Source organism: Piliocolobus tephrosceles, chromosome 2 (genome assembly GCF_002776525.5).
Source record: "Piliocolobus tephrosceles isolate RC106 chromosome 2, ASM277652v3, whole genome shotgun sequence".
Taxonomy (NCBI): Eukaryota; Metazoa; Chordata; class Mammalia; order Primates; family Cercopithecidae; genus Piliocolobus; species Piliocolobus tephrosceles.
This window is the reverse complement of record NC_045435.1, coordinates 93,890,448-93,907,649: the sequence shown is the minus strand read 5'-3', so window position 1 is coordinate 93,907,649 and position 17,202 is coordinate 93,890,448. Positions and strand designations below refer to the sequence as shown.

At 43.7% G+C, this 17,202-nt stretch overlaps 1 protein-coding gene across 1 annotated transcript in view; it reads right to left on the bottom strand.

The window, feature by feature from the left end:
• CCDC13 (coiled-coil domain containing 13) overlaps window positions 1-15,127 on the bottom strand; it is a 66,362-nt gene extending 51,235 nt beyond the window's left edge. Inside the window, exons 1-2 of the mRNA XM_023231431.1 lie at window positions 14,406-15,127; window positions 531-757 (exon numbers count right to left, since the gene is read on the bottom strand). Of these exons, the coding sequence (XP_023087199.1) occupies window positions 531-751 (221 nt within the window). The 5' untranslated portion in view covers window positions 752-757; window positions 14,406-15,127. The remainder of the gene's footprint in view (window positions 1-530; window positions 758-14,405) is intronic.
• Between the last annotated feature and the right edge of the window lie 2,075 nt (window positions 15,128-17,202).

Sequence of the window (17,202 nt, the reverse complement as noted above, 5' to 3'; positions counted from 1 at the left end):
AGACCATCCTGGCTAACACGGTGAAACCCTGTCTCTACTAAAAATACAAAAAAAAAAAAAAAACTAGCCGGGCGAGGTGGCGGGCGCCTGTAGTCCCAGCTACTTGGGAGGCTGAGGCAGGAGAATGGCGTAAACCCGAGAGGCGGAGCTTGCAGTGAGCTGAGATCCGGCCACTGTACTCCAGCAGCCCGGTGACAGAGCAAGACTCTGCCTCAAAAAAAAAAAAAAAAAAAAGAAATCAATAATAAAAAATAGAAATAAAACAAGAAAACCCAAAACTCATCATATGTTTGGAACTAGAAAAACACCCTATACTCCTAAATTATTTGTGGGTTAAGAAGAAATCATAATATGTATTATAAAGCATTTAGAATGGATTGACCACAGAAACTGTATCAAAACTTGTTAAATGCAGCTACAATTAAGGCTCTAAGCTTCCTTCTATCACTTTAGCTGCATTTTACAAGTTTTGCTATAGCTCCTGTGGTACACGCACACACACCCCTGAGAGACTTCAAACTTGCATTTACCTCTTCTCAAAGTTGTTTTTCGAGTTTGGCTCCCCTGTGTGGAGAAGGCTGAGACCATCTGAGACCTCCAAGGGCGCCTCTGGGTCGTCAGCTCTGCTTTTGAGGCTCAGTTCTTTTTCCCTCTTTTTCTCCATCTGCTTCTGTAACCGTTTGTGCTGCATCTCCTGCATTGCCTTGAACTGGAGCCGCAAAGTGTTCTGTGAGGCTTCATCTGCTGCCATCCTGCCCTAAGCATCAGAAAAGAAGCCTGAGCTGAAGCAAATTCCACACTGAGCACTCAGCACACAGTCCACCCTGTCTGTGGCCCCATCCCTGAAGTTTACTGCTTCGCGTTGCATGTATGTCCATGCAGAAGCTTGGAAGCCCCAACCTCAACTCAGATCACTAGAAAGCCAAGGTTGAGCTGAGCATCCTCCCCAATTTCTGAACATGCCAACAGATTGCACATGGCATCAGAATAGTCTCCATTACTCAGACTCAACACTTGACTCTTGCCTGTCCCTTAAATCAATAGCTCTCAGCTCTGGTTGAACATTAAAATCCCCTAGGAACTCCTATATAGCAATGCCTAGGACCATTTCTAGACCAACTAAATCCCAGTTTCTAGGAATGGGGCTTGGCCATCATTTCTTCTTTTTCTTTTTAAATTCAGGTATAATTCACATGCAATAAAGTACATAAATCCTGACCACACGACTCAGTGAATCTTTCCATAGACATATACCTCTGTGGTGACCACCCAGATCAAGGTATAGGGCATTTCCAGTCCCTGAGCAGGCTACTTTGTGCCCCTTCCAGTGAATCATCCCCCAAGACAACCATTATTCTGACTGCTACCACTGAAGATTAATTTTGTCTGGTTTCTTTTTAGTCAGTCTATCAAAGAATAATTTATGTACAATAAAATATACCAGGTTGGGTGCAGTGGCTCATGCCTGTAATCACAGCACTTTGGGAGGCCAAGGCGAGTGGATTGCTTGAGACCAGGAGTTTGAGACCAGCCTGGGTAACACGGCGAAACCCCATCTCTACAAAAAATTGGCTGTGATGGTGCATGCCTGTAGTCCCAGCTACTTAGGAGGCTGAGGTGGCAAGATTGCTTGAGCCCAGGAAGTGGAGGCTGCAGTGAGCCATCATTGTGCCACTGCATTTCATTCCAAGTAACAGTGAGACACTGTCTCAAAAAAAAAAAAAAAAAAAAAAAAAACCCACCAATTTTATGTGTACAAATGAGTTTTGACAAATATATTCACCTGTGTAAATCACTGCCACCATCATGAAAGAACATTTCATCATCCCAGAATCCTCCAGGTGCCCTTTTGCAGTCAATTTCCCTGCCAATCCCAATCCCAATCCCAGGCAAACTATGGTCTGCTTTTGTTCACTCCAGTTTTGCTTTTTCTGGAATTTCATATAACTAGAATCATATAGTAGTTAGCCTTTTGTGTCTGGCTCCTTTTTTGCTCAGCACTACCTTTTTGAGATTCATCCATGTCGTTGCATGCATTATAAGCTCATTCCTTTTTATTACTGAGTAATATTATGTTGTTTAAATAAACAACAATTTGATTATACATTCACCTGTTATTGGACATCTGAGCTGTTTCCAGTTTTGGCTATTATGAATAAAGCCGTTATGAACATTCATGTGTAAGAAGGTATTTGTGTGAATGTATGTTTTTATTTCTCTTGGGTAAATACCTAAAAGTGAAAATTCTGGTTTATATGGTAAATTTATGTTTGACTTCACAAGAAACTGCTAAAATGTTTGCCAGAGTGGCTGTACCATTTTACATTCCTACTAGCAATGTATAGGACTCCCGGTTGCTCCATCCTTGTCAGCATTTAGTCTGGTCAGTCTAAATTTTAGACTTTCTCGTTAGTATGTAAAATGGTATCTCAGCCGGGCGTGGTGGCTCATGCCTGTAATCCCATCACTTTGGGAGGCCGAGGTGGGTGGATAACCTGAGGTCGGGAATTCGAGACTAGCCTGACCAACCTGATAAAATCCTATCTCTACTAAAAATACAAAATTAGCCAGGCATGGTGGCACGTGCCTGTAATCCCCGCTACTCGGGAGGTTGAGGCAGGAGAATTGCTTGAACCCAGGAGGAAGAGGTTGCATTGAGCCGAGATCACGCCATTGCACTCCAGCCTGGGCAACAAGAGCAAAACTCCATCTCAAAAAAAATAAATAAATAAGTAGGCTAGGCACGGTGGCTCATGCCTGTAATCCCAATACTTTGGGAGGCTGAGGTGGGTGCATAACCTGATGTCAGAAGTTCGAGACCAGCCTGGCCAAAATGAAGAAATCCCATCTCTACTAAAAATACAAAAATTAGCTGGGTGTGGTGATACAGGCCTGTAATCTCAGCTACTCAGCAGGCTAAGGCAGGAGAATCACTTGAACCTGGGAGGCAGAGGTTGTGGTGAGCCAAGATTTAGCCATTGCACTCCAGCCTGGGCGAGGTTGCAATGAGCCAAGACTGCACCATTGCACTCCAACCTGGGTGACAGAGCAAGACTCTGTCTCAAAACAAACAAACAAACAAATAAATAAATAAAATATAAATAATTAAAATAAAATAAAAATAAAATGGTATCTCAATGTGGTTTTAATTTGTATTTCTCTGCTAACTAGTTATGTTGAGCATCTTTTCAGGAGCTTGCGGACCATGTGTATATCTTCTTTTGTGATGTGTCTATTCACATTTTTTGACCATTTTAAAATTGTATTAGACAACACAATTTACACTCACAATACACTCACTCACTGTTACTGAGTGATCAGTTTCTTTTTTTTTTTGAGACGGAGTCTCGCTCTGCCGCCCAGGCTGGAGTGCAATGGCCGGATCTCAGCTCACTGCAAGCTCCGCCTCCTAGGTTTAGGCCATTCTCCTGCCTCAGCCTCCCGAGTAGCTGGGACTACAGGCGCCCGCCAAATCGCCCAGCTAGTTTTTTGTATTTTTTAGTAGAGACGGGGTTTCACCGTGTTAGCCAGGATGGTCTCGATCTCCTGACCTCGTGATCCGCCCGTCTCGGCCTCCCAAAGTGCTGGGATTACAGGCTTGAGCCACCGCGCCCGGCCTAGTGATCAGTTTCTTATACATTCTTGATGTTTTGTCTGTTTGAACTTCACATAAATGAAATACTAGAGCACAGACACTGGAATTATTAAAAGCTCCCCTCATGACTTTAAAGTGTAGCCAGTGGTAAGCATCCCTGTCGTAAACCAACCTCAAGCCACATCATCTACCTATCATCCAATTGATCATAAATCTTGTTTATTTTCCATAAATGTCCTAAAATCTGCCCCCATGTCTCCATTCCCACTGATACCAGGCTTATAACCACCTTGGGGTATCTGCACTTGCTGTTACCTCTCCCAGGAATGTCTTTCCCCCAGACATCCACCTTACCTACTTCCTCTCAAATGTCACCTTATCACAGAGGTCTCCTCATATCCTATTGTAGAAGGCATCCCTGCCCTCACTCCCCATGCCCTTGCCCTGTTTCGTCTTCCACCATGGCACTGAGAGTCACCTGACACATTATATTTTGATTTGTTTACTTGTTGGCTGCCTCTCTCCCTCCAGCTTCACAATGGCAGGCACTGTGTGTTGTTCACTGCTGTATCCTCAGTGCCTATAGCAGGGCCTGGTATGTAGCCGGCATGGAATGAACATTTGGGGAACAAATGAATAACATTTGCTGAGGGACTAGTTTCTCTAAACCACAGTTCTGAGTCTGACAGACTCCTGTGCAAAAGCTTCAGCAGATGCCCCTTAGCCACAAAGCCAAGTCCAATGGCTTTAAGTGCTTTGGATGTGGCCTCTGTGTCCTTCTAGCCTGTTTTCCCTTTCATAATGTCAAGTTCTAGCTAGTTGTGTTGACTTGCTCCTCTGTTCCTCTACCGCCTTCTCCCTCCAAGGCTTAAATCTTGCTGATCCTCCTACACCCAGCATGAATACCATGGTCCTTTTCTGACCCTCCAGGAGGAATACTCTACCTGCCCAAACAGCCTCAACTGCTCTATCTGTACCTTCTCAATATACTTATCTCCATCTCGCACACAGGAGTGGTCCCAGAGCCTGTACCCAGCTACTCTTAAACTTGCTTCAATACCAAATCCCCAGGATACAATCTAAAAATGCTGATAACCAGGCCCCACCCCTAGAGAATCTGATTTAAATTAGTCTGGAGTGGAGACCAGGTGTGGGATGGTTAACTGCTGCCCAGGTGGTTTTAATGTGCTGTGGGCTGAGCCCAGGGTTTGGCAAAGGTCAAACAAAAGCAGGAGCTGGTGTTATGTTGAAATTCCTTACCAGGCAGCTCTGCCCAGTAAGAGAACTATAAAGAATTAACTCAGAAAACCTGTATTTTCCACATCCACACATTCCAAAAAACAGGTTTGGCCTTTGACCCGCTCCTAAGGGAGACTCTCTGAGCCCTTGGACCATCCTTCCTGATGAGAGTGTTTTTCTTCACCTGGGGGCCTTGGGCCATTCCAGTCCATGTTAATTAACAATGTGATTCATTGCCAGGTGCGGGGTAGGCTGGAGGGGGCTAGAAACTGAGTGACTAAGGTCAACTGTACATTTGTAACCATCTCCTAATAAAAACCATAGACACCAAGACTCAGGGGAGATTCCCTGGCTGGCAATACTCCATGTAAGTTGCCATGAATTGTTTCTGGTAGAAGTAAGTACTGTTAACATGACTCTACTGGGAGAAGACAACTGGAAGCTTGCACCTGGTGTCTCCTGGACTCTGCCCTATGTGCCTCTTTGCTGATTTTGACCTGTATTCTTTCATTGTAATAAACAATACATGTGAGTATAATGGCTGGCCCAAAGGCTATATCCTCTGTTAAAAGACAAACGTTAGGCAGGCATGATGGCTCACACCTGTAATCCCAGCACTTTGGAAGGCCAAAGTGGAAGCATAGCTTGAGCCCGGGAGGTTGAGACTACAATGAGCTGTGATCACCACTGCACTCTAGCCTGGGTGACAGTGAGACCCTGTCTCCAGCATAAAAAAAGAAAAACTTTAAACAAATCAAATTCAACAGAATTCAATTGAGCAAAGAATGATTCAGAGTGACTCCTGGGCTGCCACCTAGTTGAACAAGATTTATGAACAGAAAAAGGAAAGTGATAAATAGAAAGTACAAGTGAGGTACAGAAACAACTGAACTGATTACAGCTGGCTGTTTGCCTTTTTTGAATACAATTTGAATAGCTGGCTGCCTGTGATTGGCTGAAACTCTGTGACTGGCATAAGAGTAGGTTACAGTCTGCTGAAATAGCTAGTTAGGTTACAGTTTACTATGTACAGAGAAACCTTTAGGCTGAACTTAGAATATATAAGAAAGCAGCTTTAGGCTACAGTTAGTTTAACACATCCCACAGACATTTTTGTTTGGCTCTCACAGAACACTATGTTAGGATTTGAATTTGTTGCCAACATTCAAATAATTGCAATTTCAATATCAGATTTCCAGTGTCAACAAAAGCAGTCAAACTCTGTAAAATATTTGAAGAGAAGTACTCTTTTTTTTTTTTTTTTTTTAGACGAAGTCTTGCTGTGTCACCCAGGCTGGAGTACAGTGGCGCAATCTTGACTCACTGCAACCTCCGCCTCCTGGGCTCAAGCAATTCTCCTGCCTCAGCCTTCTGAGTTGCTGGGACTACAGGCATGCACCACCACACCCGGATAATTTTTGTATGTTTTTGTAGAGACGTGGTTTCACCACGTTAGCCAGGCTGCTCTTGAACTCCTGACCTTAAGTGATCCGCCCACCTCAGCCTCCCAAAATGCTGGGATCACAGGTGTGAGCCACCTTGCCCAGTCTGAAGAGATTTATTCTGAGTCAAATATGAGTGATCATGGCCTGTGACACAGCCCTCAGGAGATCCTGAGACCACGTGCCCAAGGCAGTCAGGGCACAGCTTGGTTTTATACATTTCAGGCAGACCTGAGACATCAATCAAATACATTTAAGATATATACTGATTTGGTCCAGAAAAGCAGGACAACTCCAAGGTTCGGAGAGGGGAGCTTTCAGGTCATAGATAGATTTAAAATTTTTCTGATTGGCAATTGGTTCAAAGAGTTACTATAAATAGAAAGGAATGTCTGGGTTAGAATAAGATCATTTGATCATGCAAATGAAGCCTCCAGGTAGCAGGCTTCAGAGATAATAGATTGTAAATGTTTCTTATCAGACTTAAGGTCTGTGTTGATGTTAATTAAATGTTGGTCAACTTCTCCTGAATTCCAAAAGGGAGGAGGGCATAATGAGGCATGTCCCACCCGCCGCTTCCCATCAAGGCCTGAACTGGTCTTTCAGGTTAACTTCAGAGTGTACTGGCTGAGAAGGAAATCCATTTAGATGGTTGGGGGACTTCTGAATTTTATGTTTGGTTTACACCAGCTTCTCTTACAAAAGTTTACAGATCTGGCAATGCTGGGCCCATAGTCCCACATGGACAGCAGCTGCTATGCAGAGTTCCTTTGGTGCACAATATGTTCTTTCCATTAAACCACCATCCCTGCCACTTCCAGATGCTGCAGCTGGTTCATCAGCTGCCCATTATCACTGCACATAAATGTTGTTCTTTCTCTTAAACCTGCTGAATTCACTTTTATTTCCCATCAGCCACAGCAGATGCTTTGGGTTTGTGGCTCCGGTTGAGGATTAAGCCTGGTGGCATCTCAGGCAGGCTTCAGCCACTCCCTCTACCTGGGAGGCCTTCCTCCCAGGCCTCCCCATCCCAGCCCTTTACCTTCCCACTAACTCCCAGTTAGCCTCTAGGATTCCCCTCAGGGCACCCTGTGGACTCCCAGAATCCCTAGGGCACCCCTTGATCACTAAACTCAACCTCAGTGTATTATAATTATCTATTATTTTATTTATATTACTTCCCTTTACAGAGAGACCTCTTAAGGGCAGGGGTCCTACTATCTTATTTGCTAATTCTCAGCATCTTGCCCAGAACAGGCCTTCAACTAATGTTTGTAGAATTGTCACTGAATGAATGAATACAGTAACTTGTAAAGCTTTTCTCCTTTTCCACTCTCAATTTGCACTTGAATTCACTGAGGAACTGGTATTCATTGAATGTACACTGTGCCCCAGGCAAATTACTTAACCTCTTTGCTTTTGCTTTCGTTTCCCATTTGTAAAATGGGACTCTGATACTTACAAACTTAACAGGGAGGTTGTGAGATTAAGTGAAAGAATGCATGGAAATAATTATCATTATCATCACTGTATGAAAAGTGGTGTTCCTGGCCCAGTGAAGCCTCTGGGATAGACAGCAACGCCTGCACTGAGAGGACACCTATGGTCCCAACCGGCCCCCAGAGTATTAGTATCTAATCTATGCTATTCATGAGGCCAGTGGAGATTTGGAATTAATTGATCTGGGCTGTGGCCAGGGTGTCTATTTTTATTTTAATTTTTTTGAGATGCAGTTTTGCTCTTGTTGCCCAGGCTGGAGTGCAACGGCATGATCTCAGCTCACAGCAACCTCTGCCTCCTGGGTTCAAGCGATTCTCCTGCCTCAGCCTCCTGAGTAGCTGGGACTACAGGCGTGTACCACTACGCCCGGCTACTATTTTTGTATTTTTAAAATTTCCCAGGTACGCTTAACGTTAAGCTGGTTTGAGAATGAGAGGTGTTAATTGCTCTGAGAGGCTGTCTGGGAAGAGAGAGGCTGCAGGAGAGACAAGCATCTCAGTCAATTTGAAGCTGAATGCAGAAGAAATTGGCCTGGGTGGGTAAGGGACAGTGCCTGAGTGGGGAGCAGAGGGCTCTCCTGCCAGAAGAGCATGTGCAGAGAATGTGATGAGTGTGGGGAACTATGAAGGGTTCAGAATGGCCAGAGGGCAGGGCACATTTGGGGAGGCACCAGAAGGAGGGTCTGATCTGCCCAGCTAAAGAGCCTGGACTTTATCTTGAGGCATTGGGGATGTTCAGAGGGTGTACACAGGATCACCTTTGCCTTCTGCAGAGCTGGAGGCAAAGGGCCTAGTTAGGAGGGGGTCTCCGGGAAGCCATGTGGGCCTAAATCAAAACTGCAGCAGTGGAGATGGAGAAGGGGGAACAGGAATTGCTGCCAAATAGAAGGGACTGAAGGCAGCTATGCGGAGAAGGAGAGGGGAGAAACCTAGGTGGTTTGGGTTTGAGTGATTGGGGAGATAGCAGGCCCTGACAGAGGAGCAGTTTTCCACGCTGCAGACAAGGTGGTGGACTTTGAGTGCTGGGTGGGCAGCTGGCTGGCTGAGATGCTGAGTGGGTCTGGGGTTCAGAAGGGAAGTCTGAGCTGGAGCCTCAGGTAGTTGAAACCTAGAGTATGAACAAAGCAGCATGAGGAGAAGGTGCAGAGTGAGGAGGTGGGAGAGAGGGAAGGAGAAGGAAGAGGAAGAAGAGGCAGCTGGAAGCAAGTAACAGCCTGACAGGTTTATCTTGCCTGCTGTCCAGAAAACCAATACATGGAAAACAGCCAGTTTTGCAGCAAAGAAAGAGTTCGATGGGCCAGTCAAATGAAAGGAAGGAAGGTAATTCTCAAATCTTCCTCTCACTGCAGTGAGCCATGATTGCGCCACTGCACTCCAGCCTGGGCAAAAGAGCGAGATCCTGTCTCAAAAAAAAAAAAAAAAACTTCCTCTCCAAGAATATTAGCAAATTGAATCCAACAATGTATTTGTAAAATTATACCACATGACCAAATAGGAGTTACTTTAGGTATGCAAGGCTGGTTTAACATTAGAAAATCAATTAACGTAAACCTATCACATCAGCAGGCTAAAGAAGAAAAGTCACACAATCATATTAATAGACACAGAAAAAGCATTTGACAAAATCCAATGCTCATTCATGATAAAAACTCTAAGTAAACTAGGAATAGAAGGGAACTTCTTCAATTTGATTAAGAATATCTACAAAAAACATACAGCTACCATCATACTTAGCAGTGAGAAACTACAAGCTTTCCCCCTAAGACTGGGAACATGGCAAGATGTCCCTTCTCTCCACTGTCATTCAGCATCATACTAGAAGTTCTACCTAATGGAATAAGCCAAGAAAAGGAAACAAAAGATATACATTTTGGAAAGGAAGAAATAAAATTGCCTTGGTTGCAGATGACTGATTGTCTATGCAGAAAATCTCAAACAATCTATTAAAAAAAAAAACAAAAAAAAAAAAAACCCAAAAAACTCCTGGAACTTATAAGTGATTGCAGCAAGGTTGCAAGAAGTAAGGTTAATATACAGAAGTCAAATGGTTTCCCACATACTAGCAATAAGCAATGGAAAACTCAGTTAAAAATGCAATGCCATTTATATTAACATAAACATTGACATACTTAGGAATAAATCTTACAAAATATGTGTAAGATCTATACTAGGAGAAACATAAAACTCTGAGAAAAGACTATAAACTATAAAATTCTGATAAAATCAAGAACTAAACAAATAGTTATCTCATGCTCATGAATAGGAAGAATGAATATTGTTAAGCTGTCAGTTCTTCCCAACTTGATCTATAGATTTAGTGCAATTGCAATAAAGAAATCTCAGCAAATTACTGTATGGATATTGACAAATTGATTCTATAGTTTATGTGGAGAGGCAAAAGATCCAGAATATCCAACACAATATTAAAGAAGAACAAAGGTGGAAAACTGACACTATCTGACCTTAAGACTTACTAGGCTAGGCGCGGTTGCTCACACCTGTAATCCCAGCACATTGGGAGGCCAAGGCAGGTGGATGGATCACCTGAGGTCAGGAGTTCAAGACCAGTCTGGCAAACATGGTAAAACCCCGTCTCTACTAAAAATACAAAAATTAGCCTGGTGTGGTGGTGGGCACCTGTAATCCCAGCTACCTAGGAGGCTGAGGCAGGAGAATCACTTGAACCTGGGAGGTGGAGGTTGCAGTGAGCCAAGATCGTGCCATTGCATTCCATCCTGGCCAACAGGAACAAAACTCCATCTCAAAAAAGAAAACAAACAAACAAAAAAGACTTACTATAAAATGAGAGTAATTAAGACAGTGTGGTATTGGCAAAGAAACAGACAAATGAATCAATGAAACCAAATAAAGAGCCCAGAAATAGACTCACATACCTAGAGTCAGCTGATCCTTGACAAAGAAACAAAGGCAATGATGCTGGAACAACAAATATCCACATGTAAAAAAGCGAATCTAGACACAGACCTTATGCCTATCATAAATACTAACTCAAAATGAATTATATACTGCAATGTAAAATGCAAAACTTATAGAAGGTAATACAGGAGAAAATCTAGCTGACTTTGGGTTTGGCTATGAGTTTTCATATATACCAAAAGGATGATACATGAAAGAAAAAAATTGATAAATTCAACTTCATTAAAATTATAAACTTCTACTCTGTGAAAGATACTGTTAAGAAAATGAAGAGGCCGGGAGCAGTGATTCATGACTGTAATCCCAGCACTTTGGGAGGCTGAGGCAGGCGGATCACCTGAGGTCAGGAGTTTAAGACCAGCCTGGCCAACATGGTGAAACCCTGTCTCTACTAAAAATACAAACATTAGCTAGGCGTGGTGGCGCACATCTGTAATCCCAGCTACTCGGGAGGCCGAGGCAGGAGAATCGTTTGAACCTGGGAGGTGGAGGTTGCAGTAAGATGAGATCACTCCACTGCACTCCAGCCTGGGCTACAGAGCAAGACTCAAAAAATAAAAATAAATAAAAATAAATAAAATGAAAGAAAAGAAAAGCCATAGAGACTGGAAGAAAACCTGCCAGACACGTATTTGACAAAGGACTATATCCAAAATATACAAATAATTCTGATAACTTAACAATAAGAAAATACCCCAGTTAAAAAGTGGGCAAGGCCAGGGGGTGGCTCATGCCTGTAATCCCAGAACTTTGGGAGGCTGAGGTGGGTGGATCACCTGAGGTCGGCAGTTCGAGACCAGTCTGGCCAACATGGTGAAACCCCGTGTCTACTAAAAATATAAAAATTAGCTGGGCGTGGTGACAGGAGCCTGTAATCCCAGCTACTCAGGAGGCTGAAGCAGGAGAATTGCTTGAACCTGGGAGGTGGAGGTTGCAGTGAGCCGAGATCATGCCATTGCACTCCAGTCTGGGCGATAAGAGTGAAACTCCGTCTCAAAAAATAAATAAATAAATAAAATAATAATAATAATAATAAAAGCGGGCAAAAGATCTGAACAAACTCCTCAACAAAAGAGAAACACGGATGGCAAATAGACATGAAAAGATGTTCAGCATCATATATAATTAGGAAATTGCAAATTAAAACAAAAATGAGATACCATTACACATCTATTAGAATGGCTAGAATCCAAAACATTGACAACATCAAATGATGGCAAGAATGTGAAGCAATAAGAATTTCCATTTATTGCTGGTAGGGATGCAAAATGGAAAAGCCACTTTGCAAGACAATTGGGTAGTCTTTTTCAAAGCTAAACATAGTCTTGCCCCGTGATCCAGTAATCATATTTATCCAAATGAGTTGAACAATATATCCACACAAAAACCTGCACATGAAATGTTCATAGCTTTATTCATAATTACCAAAAATCAGAAAAAAAACAAGATGTACTTCAATAGGTGAACAGATAACCTGGTACACTCATATCAGGGAATATTATTGAGTGATGAAAAGAAATGAGCTATCAAGCCACGAAAAGACATGAAAGAAACCTAAATGTATATTGCTAAGTGAAGAAGCCAGTCTGAAAAGGCTACGTACTATATAATTGCAAACTGTATAATATTCTGGAAAAGGCAAAATTACAGAGAAGTAAAAGATATCAGTGGTTGTAAATCCCTTCTAAATGAAAAATATCAGTGGTTTCCAGGGGTTGGTGGGAAGGAGGAATGAACAGTAAAGCCTAGGAGGTTTTTAGGGAGGTGAAACTGTTCTGTATACTTTAATGGTGGATACATAGCATTAAACATTTAGCAAAACTTGTAGACCTGTACAACCTAAAGCAACGAATGCTGGTCAGGTGTGGTGACTCACAGCTGTAATCTCCACACTCTAGGAAGCCAAGGTGGGAGGACCACTTGAGGCCAGGAGTTTGAGACCAGCTTGGGCAACATAGCAAGACCATATCTCTACAAAAAATAAGAAAATTAGCCAGGCATGGTGGCATGTGCCTGTGTTCCCAGCTACTCAGGAGGCTAAGGTGGGAGGATTGCTTGAGCCCAGAGGTTCCAGGCTACAGTGAGCCATGATCAGGCCACTGCACTCCAGCCTGGGTGACAAAGTGAGACTGTCTCAAAACAACAATAACAACAACACAACAACAACAACAAAAGACCTCCAATGTAAACTATGGACTTTAGTAATAACATACCAATATAGTTGTATCAACGATAACAAATGTACCACACCAATGCAATGTGGAAGATGTTAACAACAGAGGAAACGTGAATATGGAATGTATAAAGGAAATGTTTTTTGTTCAATGCTTCCGTAAATCTGCTTTAAGTCTATTAATTTTCTTTTAAAAGTAAAGGCTAAGCCGGGCGCGGTGGCTCATGCCTGTAATCCCAGGACTTTGGGAGGCTGAGGTGGGCAGATCACCTGAGGTCACGAGTTCGAGACCAGCCTGGCCAACATGGTGAAAACCCGTCTCTAGGAAAAGTACCAAAATTAGCCAGGCATGGTGGCCTGTTAGCCAGGCATGGTGGCCGGCGCCTGTAATCCCAGCTCCTCAAGAACCCGAGGCAGGAGAATCGCTTGAACCCGGAAGGCAGAGTTTGCAGTGAGCCAAGATCGCCCCACTGCACTCCAGCCTGCGCAATAGAGCGAGACTCCGTCTAAAAAAAACCCCAGTAATAATAATCAAAAATAATAAAATAAAGGCTAGAGCTGCATGGAAAGAACTCTTGGCTCAAGTAGGATTTAGAGCCAGGGAGTGGGAAGAGTGGCACCCACTCGGGAGTCCTATGAGGCAGCAAGATCCCACAGGCTGTTGAGTGCATAGGTGACAGGGACCAGTGAGAAAGGACTGAGATCCCTTGCCCCATTGGCCTGCCACTTTCTTTCATTGTTTTTCTCTTCCTCTCTCCTTCTCTTTCTTCTTTTCTTTTCTTTCTTTCTTTTTTTTTTTTTTTTTTTGAGACGGAGTCTTGCTCTGTCCCCCAGGCTGGAGTGCAGTGGCGCGATCTCGGCTCACTGCAAGCTCCACCTCCCGGGTTCACTTTCTTCTTTTCTTTTACTGTGTTCTTTTCGAGTATTCTCAACAACAGCCTGAAGGCCTGGAGGTGTAGGGGAATCGCCCGCAGATGCCTAGTTTGGCGCCCTATACACTGCTAGCATCTACGTAGGGATGGGTTTGGGATGGGGGGGTGATGCTCTGGTTCTACGGGCTGGAGTCCGCGCTTGGAGGGGAACTCCCTCTTGCGAGTCCCCCAGCAGTCCTGTGGGGGCTGGGCCTGGAAGGGGAACTGGGAGATGCGGAAGTGCACGCCGCCGGGTCCCATCTCAGCGCGGTGCGAGAGGGCACCCCGGCAGAGGCCCAGCAGACAGCGCTTGTCAGGCGGACCTGAGTTCGAGTTCTGACTGTGCCGTCTACGCTATGACTTCGGGGCAGGCAACCCACCCTCCGCGCCTCACTAACCCATGTACTGCATGGAAAATAAGCGTCTTCCTGGGGAAGAAGAGGGCTGTGTGTGAAGATTCAAAAGACCAAGGGGGGAGTCCTCGCTGGGCGCCCGGCCAGTGGCAGCACGCTCGGGCTGGGGTTGCGCTCAGGATCGGGTCCGCGCCCCCGGCAGCTGCGGGCTCTCTCCCGGCTCCGGCCCGGCCCTTCCGCCCTCCCCGGCACTTACAGCGGTCTCTCTCCACTTCTCACTTCTCTGACTGCCGCGGCTAGGTCACCTCCTCCGGACGCCGGCACGCGCTGCCCTGGAAACCGTCACCAGGGAAACCAGCGACGTCACTCGCGCGTTTTCAACGCGTCTCTACGGGGGCCGAGCGGGCGCCAAGAGTTCTGAAAGTGACAGAGGCGCTGAGGGCGCTCTGGGCTGGATTCAAAGGGCACCATCTCGAGTGCGCTGGAGATTTTAAATCTTCTGGAGTATATTTTTTAGAAAGTTTTGTGGACCAAACGTTCTGTACAGAGATGCCCATTCCTTTCTCCTGCTGGGGAGTTAAACAGCGAACGATCTCACCATGAAATTTAAAGTAGCCGTTCAGATATATTTGAAAAATGTGAAACAGTGTGGGGAAAGGCCATGTTATGATGGTGAGTGAAGGAAGCAGGACGCAATATAGCAATGCTAAATAAATAAAGTTGCGTTTATTTCAAACCTGGCACTAAAACAATACCGAAATAGAAGTATTAAAAGTGGTTATATTTGGCCGGTGGAATAGCAGTGCTGTGTTTATTTTTACACTTTAGAAGATTTTTAAAATAATGAACAGTGTTTATTTTCATAGAGGAAAACACTTGCATTTTTTTTTTTAAACTGCACCTTCCAATTTAAGACATTACTATATTTCAGGGCAATATGGGGGTGGGAGGCAAATTTCTAGGAAAGATGATTCAAGGGAGTCTGTCTATCTATCTGTCTATTTATCTATCTATCTGATCTAATCTATCTACAGAGTCTCGCTGTGTCGCCCAGGCTGGAGTGCAGTGGCGCGATCTCGGCTTATTGCAACCTCCACCACCCAGGTTCAAGCGATTATCCTGCCTCAATCTCGCGAGTAGCTGGGATTACGGGCACCCGCCACCACACCCGGCTAATTTTTTTATTTTTAGTACAGACGAGGTTTCACCATGTTGACCAGGCTGGTCTTGAACTCCTGACCTCAGGTGATCCGCCCGCCTTGGCCTCCCAAAGTGCTGGGATTACAGGCGTGAGCCACCGCGCCTGGCCAAATATTTATCCAGGCCTTCATAATTTGAAAATCTTGGTAGTTGTTTTTCTATTTTTTTTCCTCATAAGGTGAATGAATACCCATCCCATAGACATGCTTACATAAGATATGGCACTAGACTACCATCAGCACTGCAGGTGTAAACCCGAACTTTTCTGATACAGGAAAAACGGATCTTTTCCATTGGTCTCCAGTTGCTGCCTAATGACCTGAGGGTGGGAGACCTATAAATATACAGGTAGCAGCAAAGAGACAAGATAAAGAGTGGATTCAAGTAGATGTGAGCCCCAAAGGATTAGGGTCTTTTTATATGGTGTGTGTAGTGGGGAGTATTATTCGTTTACCTCATGACCATGATAGGACTATGTGGCATAGGAAAAGGAATAGCCAGGTCTACTTAGAGGGCTTCTGGAAAGCATGGTTCCTAGCAGAAAGCCAGGTTTTCATTAAAGTAAGAACATGCTATGAGAAAATTAGGGATGCAGGAGAATTTCAGAACAGACATTCTAGAATGTATGTATTAAAAAGTTTGGAAAGGGGGTAACATTTGCTCCAGCAATCCAAGGATTATTTTTGACAAGGATATCATTTTTGCAGTAACCCATTTTTTTCAAACCCAGGGATGATTTTCCTCTAGATGTGTTACTTTTCCACTGTCACCAGTAAGGCTCTCATGCCATCTTTTTTTCTGCCCAAAATTCTCTTGAGAATTTTCTTTAGTTTATAAGCTTGACATTTTATCCAAGAAGCTGGAGAATCCAGTCTGGGTCACCAGTATTTCCTCATGTGGAGTATACAGATGTTTGTTAATTCCAGCCCACTTTATTTCTCTAACCAGAAGTATCTGTTTAAGACACTGCTCTTTGTATTTTGTTTGCTTTTTAATTTGAAATTGTATTGAGATTGTTATAGAATCACATGCAGTTGTAAGAAATAATAGTATACTTTTCCAGTTTCCCACAATGATAATTTTGCAGAACTTTAGTATAATATTACAACCAGGATATTGATATTGATACAACCTACTTCTCTTAGATTTCTCCAATTTAACTGTACTTTTCTTTTGATTTATCATGTGTCAGTTTGTGTATCCACAGCCATCAAGATACCAAATACTGGCCGGGCACAGTGGCTCATGCACGCCTATAATCCCAGCATTTTGGGATGCTGAGGCAGGTGGATTATTTGAGGTCAGGAGTTCAAGACCAGCCTGGCCAACATGGCAAAATCCTATCTCTACTAAAAATAACAAAAATTAGCCAGGGATGGTGGTGCTTGCCTGTAATCCCAGCTACTTGGGAGGCTGAGGCATGAGAATCGCTTGAGCTCAGGAAGTAGAGGTTGCAGCGAGCTGAGATCGCGCCATTACATTCCAGCCTGGGTGACAGAGTGAGACTCTGTCTCAAAAGAAAAAAAAAAGATACCAAATACTTACTATCACAAGGAACTCTGTTGTGCTTTTATAACTATGTACACTTCCCTCCTTCCTCCTGTCCTAGTCCCTAACCCTTTATAATCACCAGTCTGTCCTCCATTTCTAAAATTTTGTCATATAAAAAATGTTATATAAATGAAATAACGCAGCATGTAGACTTTTTAGGATGGTTTTTTTTTTTTTTTTTTTTTTTTTTTTTACTCAGAACAATTCCTTGGAGATTAATCCAAGTTGTTGTGTGTATCAATAATCCATTCCTTTTTATTGCTGAGTAGTTCTAGTATGAATGTACCAGTTTAACCATTTAC